Raw genomic sequence first — 22,857 nt, 5'->3', positions numbered from 1 at the left:
TTTTTTTCAGTACATTGTGGTCAAGATCAGGCTTCTTCAACAATAGACAAATGATTGATGATTTTTAATGGCGAGGGACGGCGCCAGACGAAAGTGAAATATTGTATAAATGAGCTAAAAAAGGCGCAAGAGAGTCAATACAGTTCTTGACAAGGTTTTTTGGAAGGATATCAAGTTCACATGATTTTGTAGACGACCGCTTTACTAGCGTTTTAACTGACACAGACTCAAACTCAGTGAAAATGTGATTTGGACTGAACAACAAGTCCGACGCGAAGCTTTGATACCTTTGCTTCAAAGAATTTGAGGAATTTGGATGGTACTTGGATGTCATTTTGAAATGCGTTTGAATTGGATGCCTTGGTACTTGATAACTCAATAATAATATTAAATAATCTTCTATTGTCTCCTTCATTAATGCTAGTCCGATGGAAAGCTGACTTTACTTCATCACAACGACGGAAATATTCAACCTGTTTAATATAGAAGATTTCCGATCGATTCCGAGTTGCGATGTGCGCCACTTATTTTCGAACTTACACACTTCTCTTCTCAAGATCAATGACAGTAGTTCCTCACAAAACCATTGGCCACGCACTTTCTGGGTGATGACATATTCAGTTATAAGGACAATCGCATCCAATACCTTCCTAACAGTTTCATGAAAAAATTCTGACAAGTATTCGGCGTTCATGACAGGTGGACAGTCTGCAATACTATAGTCTGCGATGCTGACCGCAAGTTTGTCATGTAAGTCAGCCTTGTCAATTGTTCAGAAATTCCTTCACCAGATGTTGAACTTGCCATTTGGTGGTCGCTGAATTTTCAAACTGAAATAACGATACTGTGATCGCAGATTAGAGATACGTCGACCGTGACAAAGTGCAGGAACTGATCATTCGATCAAGTTATCAGCAAGTCAAGAGTATAGCCCTTGCTAGTGTAGGTTCGGATACATTTTGTTGTAAACCCATAGAATACAAAAGTTCGACAAACTTCTTTGTATCCTTTAAGTCGGTGTCCACAAAATAAAAATTGAAGTCACCTGCGTATAGAAAGTGGCCAGACGATGGTACAGCTGTTTCCAGGCGCGTTGAGAATTCGGAAATAAACTCGCCGATGGTAACTGTATTCTTTGTTGATTTTTGAGGATTAAATGCAGACATTGACTCGACGATTGAAATATGAAGTCTAATGCTTCGAAAGATTGAAACGAAGATGATCGCTTCTCAATGACGGGAAGGTTGGAATGGGCTAACACTGCTACTCCACCCCCTTTTTCTCTTTGAGCGGGGCTGCTGATAGATAGTGTAGCCGCTGATCGAAGAGAGAAACTCGGCAATAAATGGGTCATCTTGACTTTTGAGCCATGTTTCTGTAATGGCTATTTTAAAGATGTCCAAATTTCCAGTCAACAATGTAGACATTACAACACTGATCTCCCCATTAATAGAACGTACATTCCCCAGACCAGTATTTAGTTGTAATTTCTGGAAGCATTAAGAAACTCTCGGAATTATCACTAGAACAGAGTCACGTTTGTTTTTAACAAGGTGTGCACTCCTAGGTGTTATTATGGTACGAATAGGTAGCGACTCAACATAAGTAGCATCAATGGAGATAGGAATTTGCCGTAGTAGCCTGTTCCGCACATCAGATCTTTTGACCCAAGACAACGATTACTAATAATAGTTGGAATCGAAAACTTAGGTTTGGGGTGTTTGCGTTCAGCTTTACGACAACGATAACAAAATGAAGACTTGAAAGAAGGTTTTGCAAACCGCATACGTTTTGCCATCCACTGACCCCATGACAACGACTGAGTAGACTGATGTATGCATGACCAAGACCTGGCAGCCATGATGGGTCGAGAACTGCAATATATCAGTACATGAAAAAGTTAGCTAACTTTCTGTCTCAATAGATGAATACAACGCTGCAACAGTTCACCGTTCGGTTCCAAGTATCACTTTAAAACAATTGTCATAAAATAACAGTAAAACGGTGACACGTGGACTCTAATATCGAATAAAACTACTGACAGAATCAACAGGTGGGCAGCCGATCAACAGCGCCATTAACATTTAAATCATTCATTCATCTGCCAATGTGAAGAGTATCAAACCACAACAACCTTTCATGTCATTGTATATCATTTATTAAAACAAAACAATTCTTAAAATAAATAACAATGCAGAATCCGAGCAGATTAGTTGTAGATACAAGCCTTGTTACACTGTTAGATGTACTTGTTGTGGTGTCAATGTAAACGTATCAAAATATTTAAAAATTACATCAATCAACATAACATTTGTCAGCAAAGATAACTTTGTCATCGGACGTATCAAAATATTTAAAAAGTACATCAATCAACAGAGCATTTGTCAGCAAAGACGATTTCATTTTTTAATACAGTAAAACATTTTTAAAAAATTAATTACGCAAAATCCGAGCAGGTTAGTTGTAGATACAAGCCTTGATTCACTGCTAGATGTACTTGCTGTGGTGTCATTAAACGATCAAATTTTTTTAAAAAGTACATCAATCAACGGAATATTTGTCAGCAAAGATAACTTTGATTAAAAATCAAGGGACATAACATGAATGCTCATATATCCTATAAAGCATAGTGGCATAGTTGTTAGTTTGTTAATTGCATTATTAATGATTTTTTATTTTGACTTGTGTGTTGACACTTTCGTGTTGTACGGTAATCGACAGTAGGGACCATTTCCCTTGTCGTATACTTGAAATTTTGTCGTTTTCACTCCTTATGAGGACACATTTCTCTGTTAATTTCAAAAGACTACAGAGCACTGTGTGCAACTCTTGTTTCTAGACTCATATACTTCTTTTCCAAATTTAGCATTTCTTCTAGATTTCGTCTCAACTAAAACCTGTTTTGTGTGGACTTTTGTTTGTCATTTGAAAGATAGCATTGTACTTGTCGATTTAGTTATATTTTTTCCCGTCTTAATGAGTTTACCTCTCTAATTTTCATTGATCAGAAAATACACCATTATATTACGGTATAGAATATAAAATTATCAATGTTCCAGCTTGAATGTACAACTTTGAGGTTAGAGAGCCTTCAGTACTTAAAGGGGAGGGACAGGGAAAATCAGACGCTGACTTATTCGTAAAATGTGACCCTCCCCACTTCCATCTTGATGAAAAGTGGCCCTCCCTCAAATTTATGTCCTTAAAAGATGACCCTTCCCTGTTAAAGTAGTTCAAAACGTGGTTTAAAATGTTGTCAGAAATGTAAAGGGACACAAGTCTCACAATCATTGGTGAGGATTTAATCCCACTGCTGTCATCAATGTTGAAAGTTTTAAAGGCATTGTTATTAGCCATTACTGTCACCATTAGATGTATGTGAAGGCACTGCATTAATAAATACCTGTGCACTGAGCTGAAGACCACAACTCACAATGATTTGATTGGCACACTCCCGTCATTGCCGGGACCAAGGTCATGATCTCTATAACAGTATCCATAGTATCTTACCCAACTGTTCCAGTTGAACACCTGTTAAACCTAATCATCTCCTCACACCACAACTGACAAATACTCCATTACGTTGGTTGTCAGCAACCATTTGATTGATATAGGCTAATGTCATTGGTACCTAACCGTAACCCTAACTCTAACCCTAACCCTAACCTGAATGGCAGCAATGGGTTTGGAACCGATGGCAGCAATGGAATGACTAAAAAAGAAAACAATGCAGTGCTATGCAATACAGTGAGTAAAATAAAATACGACCCCCCCCACCCCCAATCATATTTCCTAAAATATTTCTGTCCCCTGAGAGATAATTTGTAAAACGTTACCCCCTAATTCCCCTGCCCCCCACCCCTGTAAATAAATCTCTCCCCTGTGACCTTTCGAAAGATCAGAATGGCTTCCCAGCTGTTCTACATGTACTATATAGCACTACTCTTACTGGACTTTGTATTTCGACTTCTTTTCTGGAGCTTTCACTATTGATTCGACTAGAGTTGTGCATTTTGACTTGTTGTGCTGTGCTTCAGGAATGAACTGTGTTTAACTGGTATATACTTTGTTTGGGTGTTAATGATGACCATGCTAGCCATCAGTTGCAATATGTCAATATCAGCTGCACATACAATGTTTGTAACCGAGTCACATGAAAAGTGTGATATGACCCCCACACAATAGCCCATTCCCATAGTAATATGCAAATTAGGGCTAAAAATATGTCTTTTTGGTCAAACCTATAATTCTAAAAGTACTCAGCAGATTGGCTGAAGTTTAACAGGGGTGCATCTGTGGTGTATCGATGAAGAAATGATAAGCATATAATGATCTAATCAATATTATGCAAATTAGGTGTAAACATGTTCATTTTTGGTCAAACATTTATATCTCAAAAAGTACTTGGTCAAGGAGACTGAAACTTGGTGAGATGTTTACTAGAAGTGTTATTCCGCAGATTTTCTTCAAAGTATTTTAACAAAATTGGCCCTAGCAACCATGACCACGCCCTTAGCAACAACCGAATGGCAGTATATTTTGGTTAAATAAGAACATCATCTGGTAGGCAAGTGAGTAACATTTAAAAAATATATGCAAATATCCCTAGCAACCATGATCACGCCCATAGCAACAGCCAAATAAAGACATATAGTGCAAAGATAACAGGAATTGAAAGACAAATGAATAAAACATTCAAGAAATGTAAGTGTGCCTAGCAACAAGACCATGCCCATAGCAACAGCCAAATGATCACATATATTGCAAAGATAACAATGGGGATTAATAGACCATTGAATAAACATTCAAAAAATGTGTGTAAATTTGCCTAGCAACAAAACCACGCCCATAGCAACAGCCAAATAATCACGTATATTGCAAAGATAACAGAAATTGAAAGGCAAATGAATACAAATGTACTGAGCAACAAGGCCACACCCATAGCAATAGCCAAATGATCACATATATTTTGAAGATAATGAGGATTAATAGACAATTGAATAAACATTTTGAAATGTATGCAAATGTGCCTAGCAACAAGACCACGCCCATAGCAACATCCAAATGATCACATATGTTGGAAATACAATATCAGGAATTCATACACAATTGAACAAAAACATTCAGCAATGTATGCAAATATATCTAACAACATGACAACGCCCATAGCAACAGCCAAATGATCACGTATATCACAAAGATAGCAACATGGTCGGATTGGCAACTGGATAGTCATTCAGCAAATGAACACCTATTGTTAGCATGGACGAGCATATGGATAAACATTTTTAAAAACTGTACAATTGTGCTACAACACCATTGGTGGTATTTTTTCATAGTAGGGATTACTTGAACATTTTTTACACATATTATAAATTACGTCATCAGTTCGTTTAGAAATTGCATACTGAAAGCAGATTTTAGTTAATTGCAAGTGGTGCTCCAGTAAGTAGAATACTGTGAGTACCTTTTAAATAACTACGCCTAAAAACTTGGAAACTCAGGTTGTACCCTGGGCCTTTAATGGTGTCTGAAACTGTGATTTCTTTAGGTGCGAATAACTCCCGTGTTTCTGTTTGCCATGGTACTTACGTTTTACTATCTTCAATTGTCATCATAGTACTTCAGATTACTACAGTTGGATAGAGCGGACCAGTGGGGGCAGAGTTACACAATGTATCTCACTGTCTAGTGCATTCACATCCTAAGTATTATAGACCGTATTCAGACAATCAACAGTCATAGCGGACAATGTCAGTGTAACTTTTATTAAGTTGGATTATTGCTAATTTTGATTTGTTTGTTTATGTTTTGTATCAGTCTGGTGATACACCACTCCATACAGCTTCTGAATATAACAATATTGAAGTAGTACGAATTCTTCTGGAAAGAAAGGCGGATTTCGATTTGAAGAATAAGGTAAAAATTATCTTCTTTTAAACAAACAAATAAATATATTGTTTATACCATGACACTCATGGAATGTATGTATGTATGTATGTATGTATGTATGTATGTATGTATGTATGTATGTATGTATGTGTATGTATGTATGTATGTATGTATGTGTGTATGTATGTATGTGTGTGTATGTATGTATGTATGTATGTATGTATATATGTATGTTTCACCCACACACGTGTGTGTGTCTGTCTGTCTGTCTGTCTGTCTGTCTGTTGAATTGACAAATTTATTCCAGTAGTATGGAATGAATTGTGTACAAGTATTGAATGGGGCATTCTGTTTATTTTTGTTATTGTGTTTGTGTTCATGTAGAAAGGGGAACGACCATTTGATGTTACAAGGTCAAGCGAAATAAAACGGCTGTTGATGCACCATATGAAGGTAAATACAAGTATATATGTATATTTAATTTCATTTACATTTCATCGTATGTCCTATTCAGCACTTATAGCAGTGATATGCAATACCTATATGATTCGGATGTTTTTAAAATTTGTACCTTTGCAATATATAAATGCATGATTCCCCAGAGTATGATTTCGAATATACATTTTTGAGTTAAACAGTGTAAAGTTGGCTATAATTTTATTTGACAATATTTTTGAAATTATAGTTCATATGAAAAAATTAGATAGTGAATATGCTAATAAAGTATGTAGAATAATTAGTCTGTAATAGTAGATTTAGTATGTTTATGTATTTTATACCAAATTAATTATGTTTTCCTTTAATTATTGAACATACTACAATTTAACCATAAAGTGAGTGATACTGTTATTTCTTATATATCAATTTTATTCAATAAACTATTTTTGTAGACATTATGTACTTGTACATACAAAATTATAACACTCTGCTCTGGTTTGATTTATTTTCATAATATTCATAGTCTGTGTATGTACTTAATAACAAATTCATAATTTGAGTATTAGCTAACAATGAAGTGCAGTGATTGAAATTCTAAGTATCTAATTGTATATACAGTTTATCCTTTCAACAATCCAATTAAATTATTCATGCTAACAAAGTTAAACACGATTTTTAAATGTTTATTCATCCATCTTGTGTTTAATTATTATTTTATATTCATATTATAAATTTCATTATTATTTTCATTTGTTATTCAAGTATATTTATGTAAAACTATTCATTTATTTAACTTTGACAATAGTCAGTCAGTCTACACAGGTTACAAATGCTTCTAAACATGGATCCCAAAATATAGTAAGAATATAATGTGTTAAATAATAACATACATTATTTACATTGCTTGTGCTATATTACAATTGTCTGAATATATTATGTATTTCACTCTTATAAAGCAACAAGATTACCAAGAACTGATGAAAGAGCCTGGAGTGAAACAGAAGAAATGCAAACTATTTTTATGTGGCTATGCAGCTGTTGGAAAATCTACATTGACTAAGTCATTGCAAGGGGTATGTTTATAATTATCATTGTAAAACCAGTTAAATATATACGTAGTAAGTGTTTATTTATGTATACCAGGTATCACAGTTTTATGTATTGTAACAGAATAGAAATGGTGCACCTAATAAAACATACATATCATATACATAGATCATAGCTGAAGACTAAGTACTATCCAAGTCTATAAATGGTACACCTAATAAAACATACATATCATATACATAGATCATAGCTGAAGACTAAGTACTATCCAAGTCTATAAATGGTACACCTAATAAAACATACATACCATATACATAGATCATAGCTGAATACTAAGTACTATCCATGTCTATAAATGGTACACCTAATAAAACATACATATCATATACATAGATCATAGCCGAAGACTAAGTACTATCCAAGTCTATAAATGGTACACCTAATAAAACATACATATCATATACATAGATCATAGCTGAAGACTAAGTACTATCCAAGTCTATAAATGGTACACCTAATAAAACATACATATCATATACATAGATCATAGCTGAAGACTAAGTACTATCCAAGTCTATAAATGGTACACCTAATAAAACATACATATCATATACATAGATCATAGCTGTAGACTAAGTACTATCCATGTCTATAAATGGTGCACCTAATAAAACATACATATCATATACATAGATCATAGCTGAAGACTAAGTACTATTCATGTCTATAAATCCCTTGTAATCTTTCTGTTGTCTTTCACAAAACCCTTTGTAGACGTCAGACTGCATTACGACACAGCAGGGACATATATGGATACCGCTGCAATCTAATCAATCAATGCACTCTGCAAACAGTACATATTATACATTTGGTCGCCTAAATTCTTTTCTTCACGAAAAGTGTTTTTGTAGAAAGAGTGTAAGAGCTCAGACCCCATTCTGACATATATGTGCATACTGGTACTATCGAACCAATTGTAAACACTACATATCACAGACTCACACACTTGAATTATATTTCCATAATAAAATTTCTTGTAGATATCAAACCACCTGTGATATTCCAAAACCAGGGATTAATGTAAACCTCGGTGAAATTTATTGGGATTTGTTTACGTTCTGGAATAATATATGTTACACATAATTATTTTTATTTTCACAAAACTCTTTGTAGGAAAAGTGTCCGACCTCAGATCACGACCCCACACCAGGGATTGATGTAAATACTGTTAAAATAAGATCCAAAGATGGTAGTCATGAAGAATTCAGCTCTTGGGATCTGGCAGGTCAACCTGTATATTATGTGACACACAATATGTTCATTGCAGCTGTGTATTCTACATTCATTCTACTCTATATAATAGCTGATGAGGAGAATGGTAAACTAGTGAGACCAAAGACCTTGAAAGAAAGTCAGAAAGAAAAAGTATGTAATACTATCTTAAATATGGTATTTGTATTTGTTTTATTTATACTTAATAGCATTATAGAGTATTTGCATAGGTCAGTACGTTTTAGTCGGAAAATTGTAATTTTATGACTACTACAGTTGATAAGTATGTTACGTTTTTGACTTCATCTGGTATCTTAAATTGGATAAATGCAAACAGAAACGTTATTTTAGAACTCAAGAAACTAACAATCAATAGAGGAAATATTATTTAAATACATAATTTTTGATATAAAGCAGTATATGATAATTTAATAGATAATTTCAAATGCCATTTAAAAGTTAAAAGGTTGAATACACTTATATGCCTAAATCATATGTGTGTGTGTGTGGGGGGGGGGGTGTTTATTTTAAATCCGTAATTATATCTGTATATTTGTTTATAGGTACTGACGTGGCTGAGATTTATCAAAGCAACCAATGCATCAAATCAACAAGATTCAAACACAGCGAGTGGTCCTTCGGCTAAACCATCAGTGATACTAGTAGCAAGTAGAGCTGACCTGGTAAAACCAAATCTCAAATATGAAGGTATGTGAAATTTAAGAACCTCTACATATAGTTCGAGAAATCCAAAGACATGTCCTACTTTCATGGAAGAAAAGATTAGTGTATATACATGTTGGACAGACTAGTGTTCAGTCAGACTGCACGCTAATTACGAAATCTCCAAACTTTTCAGCAAAAAGACAGAACAACACATGGAGATAACTAACCATGTTTATTTGTGTTTGTATGTATGTGTGTGTGTATGTGTGTGTGTGACTGTGTGTGTCTGCCTGTCTGTCTGTGTATGTCCAGCCGTCAAGCTGTCTGTCTGGCTGTCTGTATGTCTGTCTGTCTGTATGTCTGTCTGTCTCTGTCATCGTTTTCTCAAAAACAACTGAGTAAATTCAAACGAAATTTGGTGCACATATACGTTAGGGTAATGGCTAGAACTGGTTAGGTTTTGGGTAAACATTTCATGGATATTAGTGAATCATTTCCACAATTAACAATTTTCTTTACTAAGGTTAGATCTTAAGACCACACACATCAAATTCAATATAATTTCATGTATACATTGATGATTACAAAGTGCATGTTTTGTATTAAACTTGATAATATAGCTTGTACTTTTAGTTAATCATTTTCATATTTTAATGATCTTCAGTAGTTAGGCTATATCCTAAGAATACACGCTTCAAATTTAATAGAATATGACACATACTTCAAGCAGAGTACGGACCACATGTGCCAAAAAGCTTGTAGATGTAGGTTTTAGTTTTTAACCACTTCCATAGTGAATGATTTTCAGCAATTATGCTATATATGAAGAGTGCAAGCTTCAAGTTCTATATAATTTAATATATGAACTCATGGTGCCAGAGTGCACCTTACTCATAAAGCTTTCTTTGGGTGAAGCTAACATTTGTCGAGGGTGAGTCGTAAATAGTTGGAAAATCCTCGAGCTGCCTTTGAGTTCCGTTCACTATATGGTGTTGATCTTACCTTTTGTTAGATTTCTTCATTTCTCTCACCGAGTGTTACTTTATCTAATGGTAGCGGTAGAGGGCGATGTTCATCGACGGCCAATCTTTGATTTCCATATTATTGACAAAAGTTGAAAGAGACATTGTTTGGGTAGTGACACTCTCAGTACCGCTGATAACCAGAAACTTGAGACGTCTGATATCTCTTGAATTAATCTCTAGGAAAACAGAAAGGGAAAATTGACAGTGTTGGAACATCAAAAGCATTACATGTGCATGTATTAACAAACTTTACATAATTTAACGCTTTGCAATTTGTCTCATTGGGTTTGCATTTACATATCTCTATATCATCGTCGTAAACTCATGGACCTTTTAGTTTAATTTGGTCAGTTTCTTTGGCCTGTGGGGGGGGGTGGATTAGTAGTCGATTGGATTGAATGCATGTATGTATGTATGTATGTATGTATGTATGTATGTATGTATGTATGTATGTATGTATGTATGTATGTATGTATTATGTATGTATGTATGTGTCTGTCTGTCTGTCTGTCTGTCTGTCTGTCTGTCGATCGATCGGTCTGTCTGTCTGTCTGTCTGTCTGTCTGTCTGTCTGTCTGTCTGTCTGTCTGCCCGCCCAAGCCCACCCGCCCACCCGCCCATCTGTATGTGTGTGTATATATGTATGTATGCATTTATGTATGTATGTATGTACATACGTACGTACGTGTGTGTGTGTGTGTGTGTGTGTGTTTGTGTTTGTGTGTGTGCCCCTGCCTGGTGCCTGCTTTTTCTTCTTTTGTACATCTCATATTCTTCAGAGTTTCAACTGCCTTAATATGACGAAGGTTAGTCACATTTATTTTCTAGTACAAAAATGTTGAATATAAATATTATTCCGACTGTACTATGGATGCCTGGATATCTCATAAATCAGTGTTGTATATTAAGTATGTTATGATTTGTTCTCTGCACCAACACTAGGTCACTACTATACACAGTTGAATTCAAACACACGAGTCATTCTAAAGTATGCCGACAACATTGACCTTACCGCAGATTATGACAGCACATTTGACAAACAAGATATTTTGTTAATTGGTCAAAGCAACAACCTTTAATGTACATAACACTTATAAAATGAGTTTTGATTTTATTAGTGGTTGTCAGTGTACGGGAATATTTTGGTAAGAGAGAAATTGTAAGAATAGTTTTTAAAAAATACCTTGTTGACAGAGTTGGACCAGACAAATTAACCAAGACCAGGTGATGGTATATGCCCTCACACAGTGTATACCGAATGTAAGAGTGTATACCAAATCAGCTGTTCATAAACCAAGTTATATACAACTGCCAAGGTGACGCATTACTAGCATATTTTACTAAACCTATCAGCATATTTAATACTGGTGCCTCTTATTGTTACGAAGGTTTGTTGTCTATATCTAATACATCACTCTGATATTTTCGACTACTTCTCTGAAAGTGGTGGTCGGATTGCTTTGTTATTGGTGTGCATGTGCTTTGAGGAAAGCTAGTCAGTGTTGTTCATGTCATGTTGATACAAAATTAATCATTTTCTATGTTCAGTACTTTTCGTCAAAACAAAGCAATAACAATATCAATAATCAAGTGGTGTTACAAATTGCAAAGGTGATAACATTGTTGGGTGGACAAGTGAATTATCACTGAAAAGTTGCTGGAAATATTCTGTATTGTTCTGTATGTATGTATGTATGTATGTATGTATGTATGCATGTATGTATGTATGTATGTATGTAGGTATGTATGTATGTATGTGTGTGTGTGTATGTATGTATGTATGTATGTATGTATGTATGTATGCATTGCATTGTAGTGTGCTGTGTTGTACTGTATTGTACCGTACTGTACTGTACTGTACTGTACTGTACTGTACTGTACTGTACTGTACTGTACTGCACTGTACTGCACTACACTACACTGGCATAAAGTCACAAACTGTATTTCCCTCTCAGGGAGATGGATAATTCAGAGTTGAAAATTAGAATCATGACATTACATATAAACTGTACAATAATCATTTGATCATAGCCCCTGGCATTCGTTTCTTACTCACCTGTATAACCTTGAACCTCACTTAAATTCAGTAATCTGACATTAATGTCAGGAATACTGACATGTTCCCAAGGGAGTTTCAATATCGCGTAATTGGTTGATTTGTGTTTTGTAGGTGTGCGTTGGTGAGTTATCACTGTACTACACTTTGAGCAAAATACTGATCGTCTACACAACATATTGTTTATATATTTACCTAACTTTTACCGCACTATAGACGATCTTCCTAATCACTCTGTTTGTCCAGGGAAAATTATAAGACAAAGTTCCAACTTTGATTTTTGCTACCATTCTAGTAATGTCCTCACTACCTCAAAAATTGAACCAAATTGAATTTTAAACAGCCTATGCAAACGTTTTCTTCACCATCAGTATAGTGTTTAATGTCAGTCATTTGTGTCATAGACATAGGTCATTGCTTTACTTGAATGCCGGCAATAGCATATCTCTTTCTAAAAATTACTTTGTTTACAAAACATTCAATTGTCGTTTTTTTCTTTTTAGCACAAATGACCTGAGGTTCAGTAGTGCTATAGGGATCACCCGCGTCTGTCTGTGTGTGTGTGTGTGTCTGTCTGTCTGTCTGTCTGTCTGTCTGTCTGTCTGACTGCCTGCCTGCCTGCGTGCGTGCGTGTGTGCGTGCGTGCGTGCGTGCGTGCGTGTGTGTGTGTGTGTGTGTAAACAAGTTAAAGTCAAAAACCGCTGAACCGATTGCCATAATATTTGGTGGGTCCATTACCTTGGGTGTCTAGTTGGGAAATTGTTCAAACGAAAATGACCGCAACACCGGTTTGTGATTTGGGTAAAAAAATGTGATTTTTGGTCAAAAAGTTAAAGTCAAAAACAACTGGGCAGATTAGGCTGAAATTTGGGTGAAACATTCTTCAGGGTAATTTTACTTAGAACTGTTGATGATGTCAACAATCTATAATTCCAAAACTACTGAGTAGATTGGGCTGACATTTAATGGGAATGCATCTAGGGATGTATGGATTAAGAAATATTAAGCACACAATGATTCCATGAGTGGTATGCAAATTAGGTGTAAACATGTTCATTTTTGGTCAAAAACTTATATCTCAAAAAATACTTGGTCAGTGAGTCAGATTTTCTTTAAAACATGTTGACAAAATTGGCCCTAGCAACTATGGCCATGCCCTTAGCAATAACAAAATGGCAGTATATTTTGGTCAAATAATAACGTAATTTGGTAGGCAAGTGAGTAAATATTCAAAATATGTACGCAAATACCTTAGCAACCATGACCACGCCCATAGCAACAGCCAAACGATGGTGTATTTCACAGAGAACAGGGATTAATTGTCAATTGAAAAATATTCCAAAAATGATATTTTCCTAGCAACAAGACCACGCCCATAGCAACCGTCAAATAATCACATATATTGCAAAGATAACAACAGGAATAGAAAGGCAAGTGACTAAACATTCAAAACATGTATGTAAATGTGCCTAGCAACAAGACCACGTCCATAGCAACAACCAAATTAGTATATATATTGCGAAGATATCAAGAGGATTAATAGATAAATGAATAAACATTTAAAAATGTATGCAAAGATGCCTAGCAACAAGACCATGCCCATAGCAACAGCCAAATAATCATGTACATTGCAAAGATGATATCAGGAATTCATACACAAGTGAGCAAAAACTTTCAAAAATGTATGCAAATATATCTAACAACATGACCACATCCATAGCAACAGCCAAATGATCACGTATATTGCAGGGACAATATCAGGAATTCATACACAAGTGAACAAAAACTTTCAAAAATGTATGCAAATATATCTAACAACATGACCACGCCCATAGCAACAGCCAAATGAAAGTGTATATCGCAAAGATAGCAACATGGTTGGATAGGCAACAGGATAGTCATTCAGCAAATGAACACCTATTGTCAGCATGGACTAGCATATGAATAAACATTTTTAAAACTGCACAGTTATGCTACAACACCATTGGTGCTAGTTGTGTCTTTTTGTTGGGGAGGGGTAGAAGCAGGCAGGTGTCAAATGGCATCAATTTTCCATATACCATTCCAGGAATGTCCCTCGTGCCTCAAAATTTCAAGCAAATTTAATATCTATAATCACGACCTTTATAGTCTACGTAAAGGCTTTGTTTGCCATGAGTATATAGTTATAATGTCGGTTTACACAGTCTACGTAAAGGCTTTGTTTGCCATGAGTATATAATTATAATGTCGGTTTACACAGTCTACGTAAAGGCTTTGTTTGCCATGAGTATATAATTATAATGTCGGTTTACACAGTCTATGTAAAGGCTTTGTTTGCCATGAGTATATAGTTATAATGTTGGTTTACACAGTCTACGTAAAGGCTTTGTTTGCCGTGAGTATATAGTTATAATGTCGGTTTACACAGTCTACGTAAAGGCTTTGTTTGTCATGAGTATATAGTTATAATGTCGGTTTACACAGTCTATGTAAAGGCTTTGTTTGCCATGAGTATATAGTTATAATGTCGGTTTACACAGTCTACGTAAAGGCTTTGTTTGCCATGAGTATATAGTTATAATGTCGGTTTACACAGTCTATGTAAAGGCTTTGTTTGCCATGAGTATATAGTTATAATGTCGGTTTACACAGTCTATGTAAAGGCTTTGTTTGCCATGAGTATATAGTTATAATGTCGGTTTACACAGTCTACGTAAAGGCTTTATTTGTCATGAGTATATAGTTATAATGTCGGTTTACACAGTCTACGTAAAGGCTTTGTTTGCCATGAGTATATAGTTATAATGTCGGTTTACACAGTCTATATAAAGGCTTTGTTTGCCATGAGTATATAGTTATAATGTCGGTTTACACAGTCTATATAAAGGCTTTGTTTGCCATGAGTATATAATTATAATGTCGGTTTACACAGTCTATGTAAAGGCTTTGTTTGACATGAGTATATAGTTATAATGTCAGTTTACACAGTCTATGTAAAGGCTTTGTTTGCCATGAGTATATAGTTATAATGTCGGTTTATACAGTCTACGTAAAGGCTTTGTTTGCCATGAGTATATAGTTATAATGTCGGTTTACACAGTCTACGTAAAGGCTTTGTTTGTCATGAGTATATAGTTATAATGTTGGTTTACACAGTCTATGTAAAGGCTTTGTTTGCCATGAGTATATAGTTATAATGTCGGTTTACACAGTCTACGTAAAGGCTTTGTTTGCCATGAGTATATAGTTATAATGTCGGTTTACACAGTCTACATAAAGGCTTTGTTTGCCATGAGTATATAGTTATAATGTCGGTTTACACAGTCTACATAAAGGCTTTGTTTGCCATGAGTATATAATTATAATGTCGGTTTACACAGTCTACGTAAAGGCTTTGTTTGCCATGAGTATATAGTTATAATGTCGGTTTACACAGTCTACGTAAAGGCTTTGTTTGCCATGAGTATATAGTTATAATGTCGGTTTACACAGTCTATGTAAAGGCTTTGTTTGCCATGAGTATATAATTATAATGTCGGTTTACACAGTCTACGTAAAGGCTTTGTTTGACATGAGTATATAGTTATAATGTCGGTTTACACAGTCTATGTAAAGGCTTTGTTTGCCATGAGTATATAAATATAATTTCTGTTTACATAGTCTATGTAAAGGCTTTGTTTGCCATGAGTTTATAGTTATAATGTCAGTTTACACAGTCTACGTAAAGGCTTTGTTTGCCATGAGTATATAGTTATAATGTCAGTTTACACAGTCTACGTAAAGGCTTTGTTTGCCATGAGTTTATAGTTATAATGTCGGTTTACACAGTCTACGTAAAGGCTTTGTTTGCCATGAGTTTATAGTTATAATGTCAGTTTACACAGTCTACGTAAAGGCTTTGTTTGCCATGAGTATATAGTTATAATGTCGGTTTACACAGTCTACGTAAAGGCTTTGTTTGCCATGAGTTTATAGTTATAATGTCGGTTTACACAGTCTACGTAAAGGCTTTGTTTGCCATGAGTTTATAGTTATAATGTCAGTTTACACAGTCTACGTAAAGGCTTTGTTTGCCATGAGTTTATAGTTATAATGTCAGTTTACACAGTCTACGTAAAGGCTTTGTTTGCCATGAGTATATAGTTATAATGTCGGTTTACACAGTCTACGTAAAGGCTTTGTTTGACATGGGTATATAGTTATAATGTCGGTTTACACAGTCTACGTAAAGGCTTTGTTTACCATGAGTATATAGTTATAATGTCGGTTTACACAGTCTATGTAAAGACTTTGTTTGCCATGAGTATATAGTTATATTGTCGGTTTACACAGTCTATGTAAAGGCTTTGTTTGCCATGAGTATATAGTTATAATGTCGGTTTACACAGTCTACGTAAAGGCTTTGTTTGCCATGAGTATATAGTTATAATGTCGGTTTACACAGTCTACGTAAAGGCTTTGTTTGCCATGAGTATATAGTTATATTGTCGGTTTACACAGTCTACGTAAAGGCTTTGTTTGACATGAGTATATAGTTATAATGTCGGTTTACACAGTCTACGTAAATGCTTTGTTTGTCATGAGTATATAGTTATAATGTCGGTTTACACAGTCTACATAAAGGCTTTGTTTGACATGGGTATATAGTTATAATGTCGGTTTACACAGTCTACGTAAATGCTTTGTTTGTCATGAGTATATAGTTATAATGTCGGTTTATACAGTCTACGTAAAGGCTTTGTTTGCCATGAGTATATAGTTATAATGTCGGTTTACACAGTCTATGTAAAGGCTTTGTTTGACATGAGTATATAGTTATAATGTCGGTTTACACAGTCTACGTAAAGGCTTTGTTTGCCATGAGTATATAGTTATAATGTCGGTTTACACAGTCTATGTAAAGGCTTTGTTTGCCATGAGTATATAGTTATAATGTCGGTTTACACAGTCTACGTAAATGCTTTGTTTGCCATGAGTATATAGTTATAATGTCGGTTTACACAGTCTACGTAAAGGCTTTGTTTGCCATGAGTATATAGTTATAATGTCGGTTTACACAGTCTACGTAAAGGCTTTGTTTGCCATGAGTATATAGTTATAATGTCGGTTTACACAGTCTATGTAAAGGCTTTGTTTGCCATGAGTATATAGTTATAATGTCTGGGGGGGGGGGGATTGGACAATTTAATTTACATTTCAATCGTCCATCATCAATGGCTTCACTTTATCAGACAAAATAATCCAACATTACCTATTAAATAGCCTAAACTGACGGCATGAAAACATTAGCTTAGGTATGTAAATTCTTGGGTGAAAGTAAATGTGGGTGATTGTTCTATGATTGTACATATCTTTCCTTCCAGCTGAGGCAGTTGCCGATGAAATTCTGAAAGAGGCCCAAGAGAAGTTCGGGAAGTACTTTGACATATCTGACAAACGATTCATTTTGAATTGTAAGGATATCGAGAGTGACGAAATGCAGCGACTGAGAAACTTGCTATGTGAGATAAAGGTATGGTTGAGTAGAGTAAATCATTCTGTATTACACATATATGCAAACTATCTATAACCCCCGTTAATCTGATATTAATAAGTTACAAATTAACAAATCCACTGGGAAAAGAATTGATCACTTATAATATTCACAGGACTCAAAATACAGGCCATCAAAACTAACACCGGTTTCTTAAGTTCGGTGTCTATTCAGTCCTGCCTTGTTCTTGAGATGCACTAACATCTAAGACATTGTGAACATTTGCACAATTGTCTTGTTTCACTAGAAACCTAACTATATTATCGGAAATAGCATTTAACAATGCTCATTAGCAATACTGATTAGCCATAGCTGTGACCACTTTGGCAATCATATACTTTGGCAAATCTTGACTTTACATTATTTGTTTATTTCTTAAAGATATGTACTGAACTGATGACAAGTTGGAATGGCCTTGACCTTGTCACATATACATACTATTAATCAAAACTGTCTAAGTGTCATGAAGTTTGATTATTTACAGATATCAAAAGCTAGGATGATGCCATACATCTGTGAGGAGATACTTGAACAAAAAGACAAATGGATCACAGACGAAAGATTTCCTGTGATGTATTGGACCAACTACGTCAAGGCTGTTAAATCAATTAGTGAACGTAATGAAAGCTTTGAAGATGATTTCCTTAGAAATGTTACAAGCTACATCCACGATATGGGAGAGGTATGTCACTTTATATATATCTGATAGTTATAGTAAAGTTCTTCACCTATATTGTTTTAACAGGACAACTTTGGTTAACCAACTGTTATTTTAAAATACCTGAGCATTATCCAAAGTTGATCTGTTAAAATCAATAATGAGCATAAAGATATGTAGTGTAATGACGTTATACTTCGAATTCGATGAGTGTTTACACTAGAACGTACACCTTATTACCTACAGCCCTTTTACACAACTGATTACGGCCACCCACTGTCATGTAAATGCACAAATTCACTATATATAGCACATATTGCACATCTCAGTCAAATAATCTGACATTTTCCCCCAAAATCTCAGTGCGAATTCCATTAAGCTGACAAGGACTCGTAGTGTAACAACCTTAGAGAGGCTTCGGTAATTACAGGTGGGGGGGGGGGGTGGGGGGTGGTACATGGAATATTACCCTCCCCCAAATTGATGGTGCGTGCGCTCTCACCCACTGTCACTGTTCTCTTCCAAACCTCTGGGTTGAGGTGAAGTAGACCACTTCATTGTAGTATTCCTAACCCTAGGCCATGATTTAAGACAATATTGCGCTCTTCATTACCATGGTTACAGGTCGTAGGGTAAGGAAATTAATTTCAGCATAATTACCAAGTTTGTTATTTGTGCTTCTGTCATTTACATACCTCATCGGGTTATACAATACAGTCCCTATCACCAAAAGGATCATCTGGTTTATTCGTGGGTGACTAGACTCACTGATCTCAGCGAGTCTACTCGCCCACAAATACACCTAATGATCATTTTGGTGAAACAGACCATAGTGTAAATACATAATGAAATAATATATTCGTCTATATATATAAAGCATTGTAAATACACACACACATAATATACGACTGTCAAGGTAAAACACAAGTCTTGTTTGACATTACATAATACCTGATGGACCCTAACAGTGGAATTTGTAGCAGTGGAATGTAGAACCGGTGGTAGTGATGAGACACCAAAATCACTAAACAATGCTAATTCTGTACAGACAAATACCCACCTTTTAGCTTACTTTTGGGTGTCCCTCGGCTTCCCCTTGTGTATTGCAAAATATAAACCAATGCCTCCGGCACCCTGTGGCCTGTCCGCCTAGTGGTCACATGACCTTGACTAGCCAATCCCCAGTATTCCTTGGCAAATCGATGAATTTCGTAGAATAGCTAAAGAACTCTGCGAGTTTTATCCTCTTGTGCCAAAATTGAAACGAGTTATCTCCTAATAAGCGGTGGACACTTCGCTGAATACCTCAGGATTACAGCTAAGTCGTTCCTTTTTATTCTCGTGTGTTGCATCTACATTTCGTGGACATATTTTTTTTTCTCAAGTTCATTGGCGCCTCATTTGGCTATCGGGCGCGATTGTTGTACTTGTATTTTTTTTTTAGCATTTGAACTTCCTTCACAATGTCGGATCAGTCTTCCATAAGTAAGTGTGGCCACTCCATCATTGCGGGAGATGGCCATGATCTTTGTGCAGACTGCAGATCCTGTCGGCCTAACCAGACATGCGATTTCTGCAGTAACTGGACCGATCGTCAGTGGAAAAAGTTTTTAGAAAGACGTGGCGAGATCGATGACGTCATCCCTCAATGCACTACGGTAAGTACTTCCAAAGAAGGTATGTCTGTTTCTCCTATTCTGGAAAACTGTCTTTTTCAAGGCAACAGTTTTACCTCCATTAGGGATCCTGGAGTGCCTGCGGTTGCCGCCGCACCATCCCGGTCGAACCCACATAGGGATTTATGCTCCACAGAATCCGATCTATCGCCCAATAGACGGGATCCGTATTACCTCCCTCGGCGTTCCCAGCCTGATGACAGACAGGTTCGCCCGATCAAAAATACGATCGTTCAGGGAGAGGCAGAACGTATCCCCACTACGGAGGTCAGGGACATTTCCTTTGGTCAAGGTCAAACCACTGCTGTGGTACGTAGTAATTTACCACAGGCGGCAAATTCGAGGGGGCAGTCCAGATACCGGACGCCCATCGATTCTGTGACCGACCAAACAGGAGTACAACCCGGAGTTTATTTCTCTCCTTGGGGCTACTCCTACGTTCCTTATAACCAATTTCCTGTGACAAACCCTCAGTATTTCCATCAGTATACAAGGGTTCATCCACAGATGACTGGGAACACTGCCTTTTTACCACAGGGAGCAGTACCCTATTTACCACAGGGAACAGCACCCTCTATGGTACCCAGTGTTCCCTATGCCTGGCAGCAAACCATTCAACATGGTTTTCAAGGGCGGACTCCACCTGTTACTAACCCCACACTGGGCCTAGTGACAATGAGCCCCCACCCCCAGGGGAACCAGGAGGCCGAAGCAGGAAGTCAACCTCACCCTCTCGGCCGTCTCGTTCCAGTAGTAGGTCTACTACTCGGGATAGAGCGTCATCATCCGATCATTCCATCTCAGGGTCAAGACACGATGATCAGTCACGCTTTAGACATAGAGACCTTCCAGATCATTTTAATCGTTAAACTCGGGAAGGACGCAGGTCTCCACAGGTATCTAAGGATGTGTTGGAGATCCATGCCTCTGATGATGATTTTAGCGACATGGAATCCCATTCTGAAATATCAGTCGGGGCAGCCAGTCGCTGTCCATCAGCGGCCACTAATCGTGACAAAGTGGCCTATGAAGAGGTAATTTCATGGATTTACGAGCAGTTTCACGACTGTAAATGGCCGGCTCCACCCAAGCCGTTTGAATCCCGAATGTTTCAGTCGCTGGGGGAGGAGTCACAAGCGTCATCTTACCCTACTACGTCTCTTCCTTGGGCTGATTCAGTCTCGTCTCAACAAGCACAAATTGAGAACGAACTGGCAGGTATGAACGACAGGGATCCCCTTCCACCGGGTCGATTCCCCTGGTTCAAATCCAGGTCGAAGTCTTACCAGGTTCATACATCTGAACCATGGCTAGGGTATCCAAAGTTGGAGAAGGAAGCAAGGTTAGTTGGTGACAACTAAACTGCTTTCAAATCTTATATGGTTTCTCGCTCCTTCGTGAGGTCCTTGGGTGAATCGTTGTCTAAGAACATACGCATTCTATCACACCTAGACTGGTTTATCGCCACGGCGATTGAGTTGACTAAGAGTGGTCCTATGTCAGACACGCAGAGCAAACTCCTCTGTCTTTTTCGCTCAGTAGCGACGAGTGTGACTGATCTCACAGACTCGTCATTACGTCAGCGGGCATCGCTCATTTTGTCAGAACGTGATGCCTTCCTTGAGCAACTAGCACCGAAGTACACCCCAGAACTAAAACTAGATGCTAGGGCTAGCAAGACGACTAATTCTAGAGTTTTATTTGGGGGCTCGCTGAGCAAGATGGCTAAGCAAGTTCCGGCCGCAACTGAGAGGGGTCCAAAACTTACAAAACCCACTTAATTCCAGGCCACTGCTATGCCTCAAGCGTCTACGTTTACGCCGACTACAAGACAGCAACCACAAACTAGTGGATACAAGCGTCGAAGTCAAAGTAAGAAACGCTCTCGTAAACCCAGAAAGGTTCAGGGTCAGGCTGCGAACACTAGACGCACGAGTCAGCCGAGTAAGCCATCCACTTCCTCGACCAATCAAACACAGGGGTCAGGAAGTTGTCAGCAGTTCTCCTGACTTCCTTCCCGACAGGACCGTGAACCCCACATACATCGGTCCAATGGGGAGGGGGGGGCGTATAAGTTTATATGCAAATCATTGGGAATGCATTACGTCAGACGAATGGATTTTGTCTACCGCCTTGCTTAAATTAACTGACGACATCCTGTGGGGCATGGAGGAACAGAAAATCACTGTTCTTGCTGCAATCGATGATTTTTATCGGGATGCCTTTTATGACCAAACAGGGAATAGTCTGTCCACCGCAAGAGTGAGTAGACAAGATTGTAGTACTAGTAAGACTTGTAGCGAAACAAACCTGCATACAAGCCAAACTATTTCTGTCCCTGTTGGGTTTGATGAATTCCATCATTTCACAATGGGCACGCCTCAGAATGTGACCAATTTAGCTCTACATGTTGGCTCACTGGCACCCCAGTATCCAATCAGCAGAGTCTATGGTTCCCATCCTACCACCCCTTTTTCCGCACCTACGATGGTGGTTGGACAAAGAGGCAATGTTGAAAGGAAAACAATTGTCGAGTTCGAAAACAGATATTTTCCTTTTTACCGATGCATCCAAGATGGGATGGGGAGCCCATCTGGACCACCACTGGACCT

The 22,857-nt window shown here is 37.1% G+C and overlaps 1 protein-coding gene across 1 annotated transcript in view; it reads left to right on the top strand.

The window, feature by feature from the left end:
• Positions 1-18,671, top strand: part of LOC144450381 (death-associated protein kinase 1-like) — a 34,721-nt gene extending 16,050 nt beyond the window's left edge. Inside the window, exons 2-9 of the mRNA XM_078140983.1 lie at positions 5,821-5,919; positions 6,277-6,345; positions 7,287-7,403; positions 8,551-8,802; positions 9,213-9,357; positions 17,742-17,890; positions 18,396-18,593; positions 18,657-18,671. Coding sequence (XP_077997109.1) covers positions 5,821-5,919; positions 6,277-6,345; positions 7,287-7,403; positions 8,551-8,802; positions 9,213-9,357; positions 17,742-17,890; positions 18,396-18,593; positions 18,657-18,671 — 1,044 coding nt within the window. The remainder of the gene's footprint in view (positions 1-5,820; positions 5,920-6,276; positions 6,346-7,286; positions 7,404-8,550; positions 8,803-9,212; positions 9,358-17,741; positions 17,891-18,395; positions 18,594-18,656) is intronic.
• Positions 18,672-22,857: the final 4,186 nt, after the last annotated feature.

This window comes from Glandiceps talaboti, chromosome 19 (assembly GCF_964340395.1).
Source record: "Glandiceps talaboti chromosome 19, keGlaTala1.1, whole genome shotgun sequence".
NCBI lineage: Eukaryota > Metazoa > Hemichordata > Enteropneusta > Spengelidae > Glandiceps > Glandiceps talaboti.
This window is presented reverse-complemented; position numbering and strand designations above follow the sequence as displayed.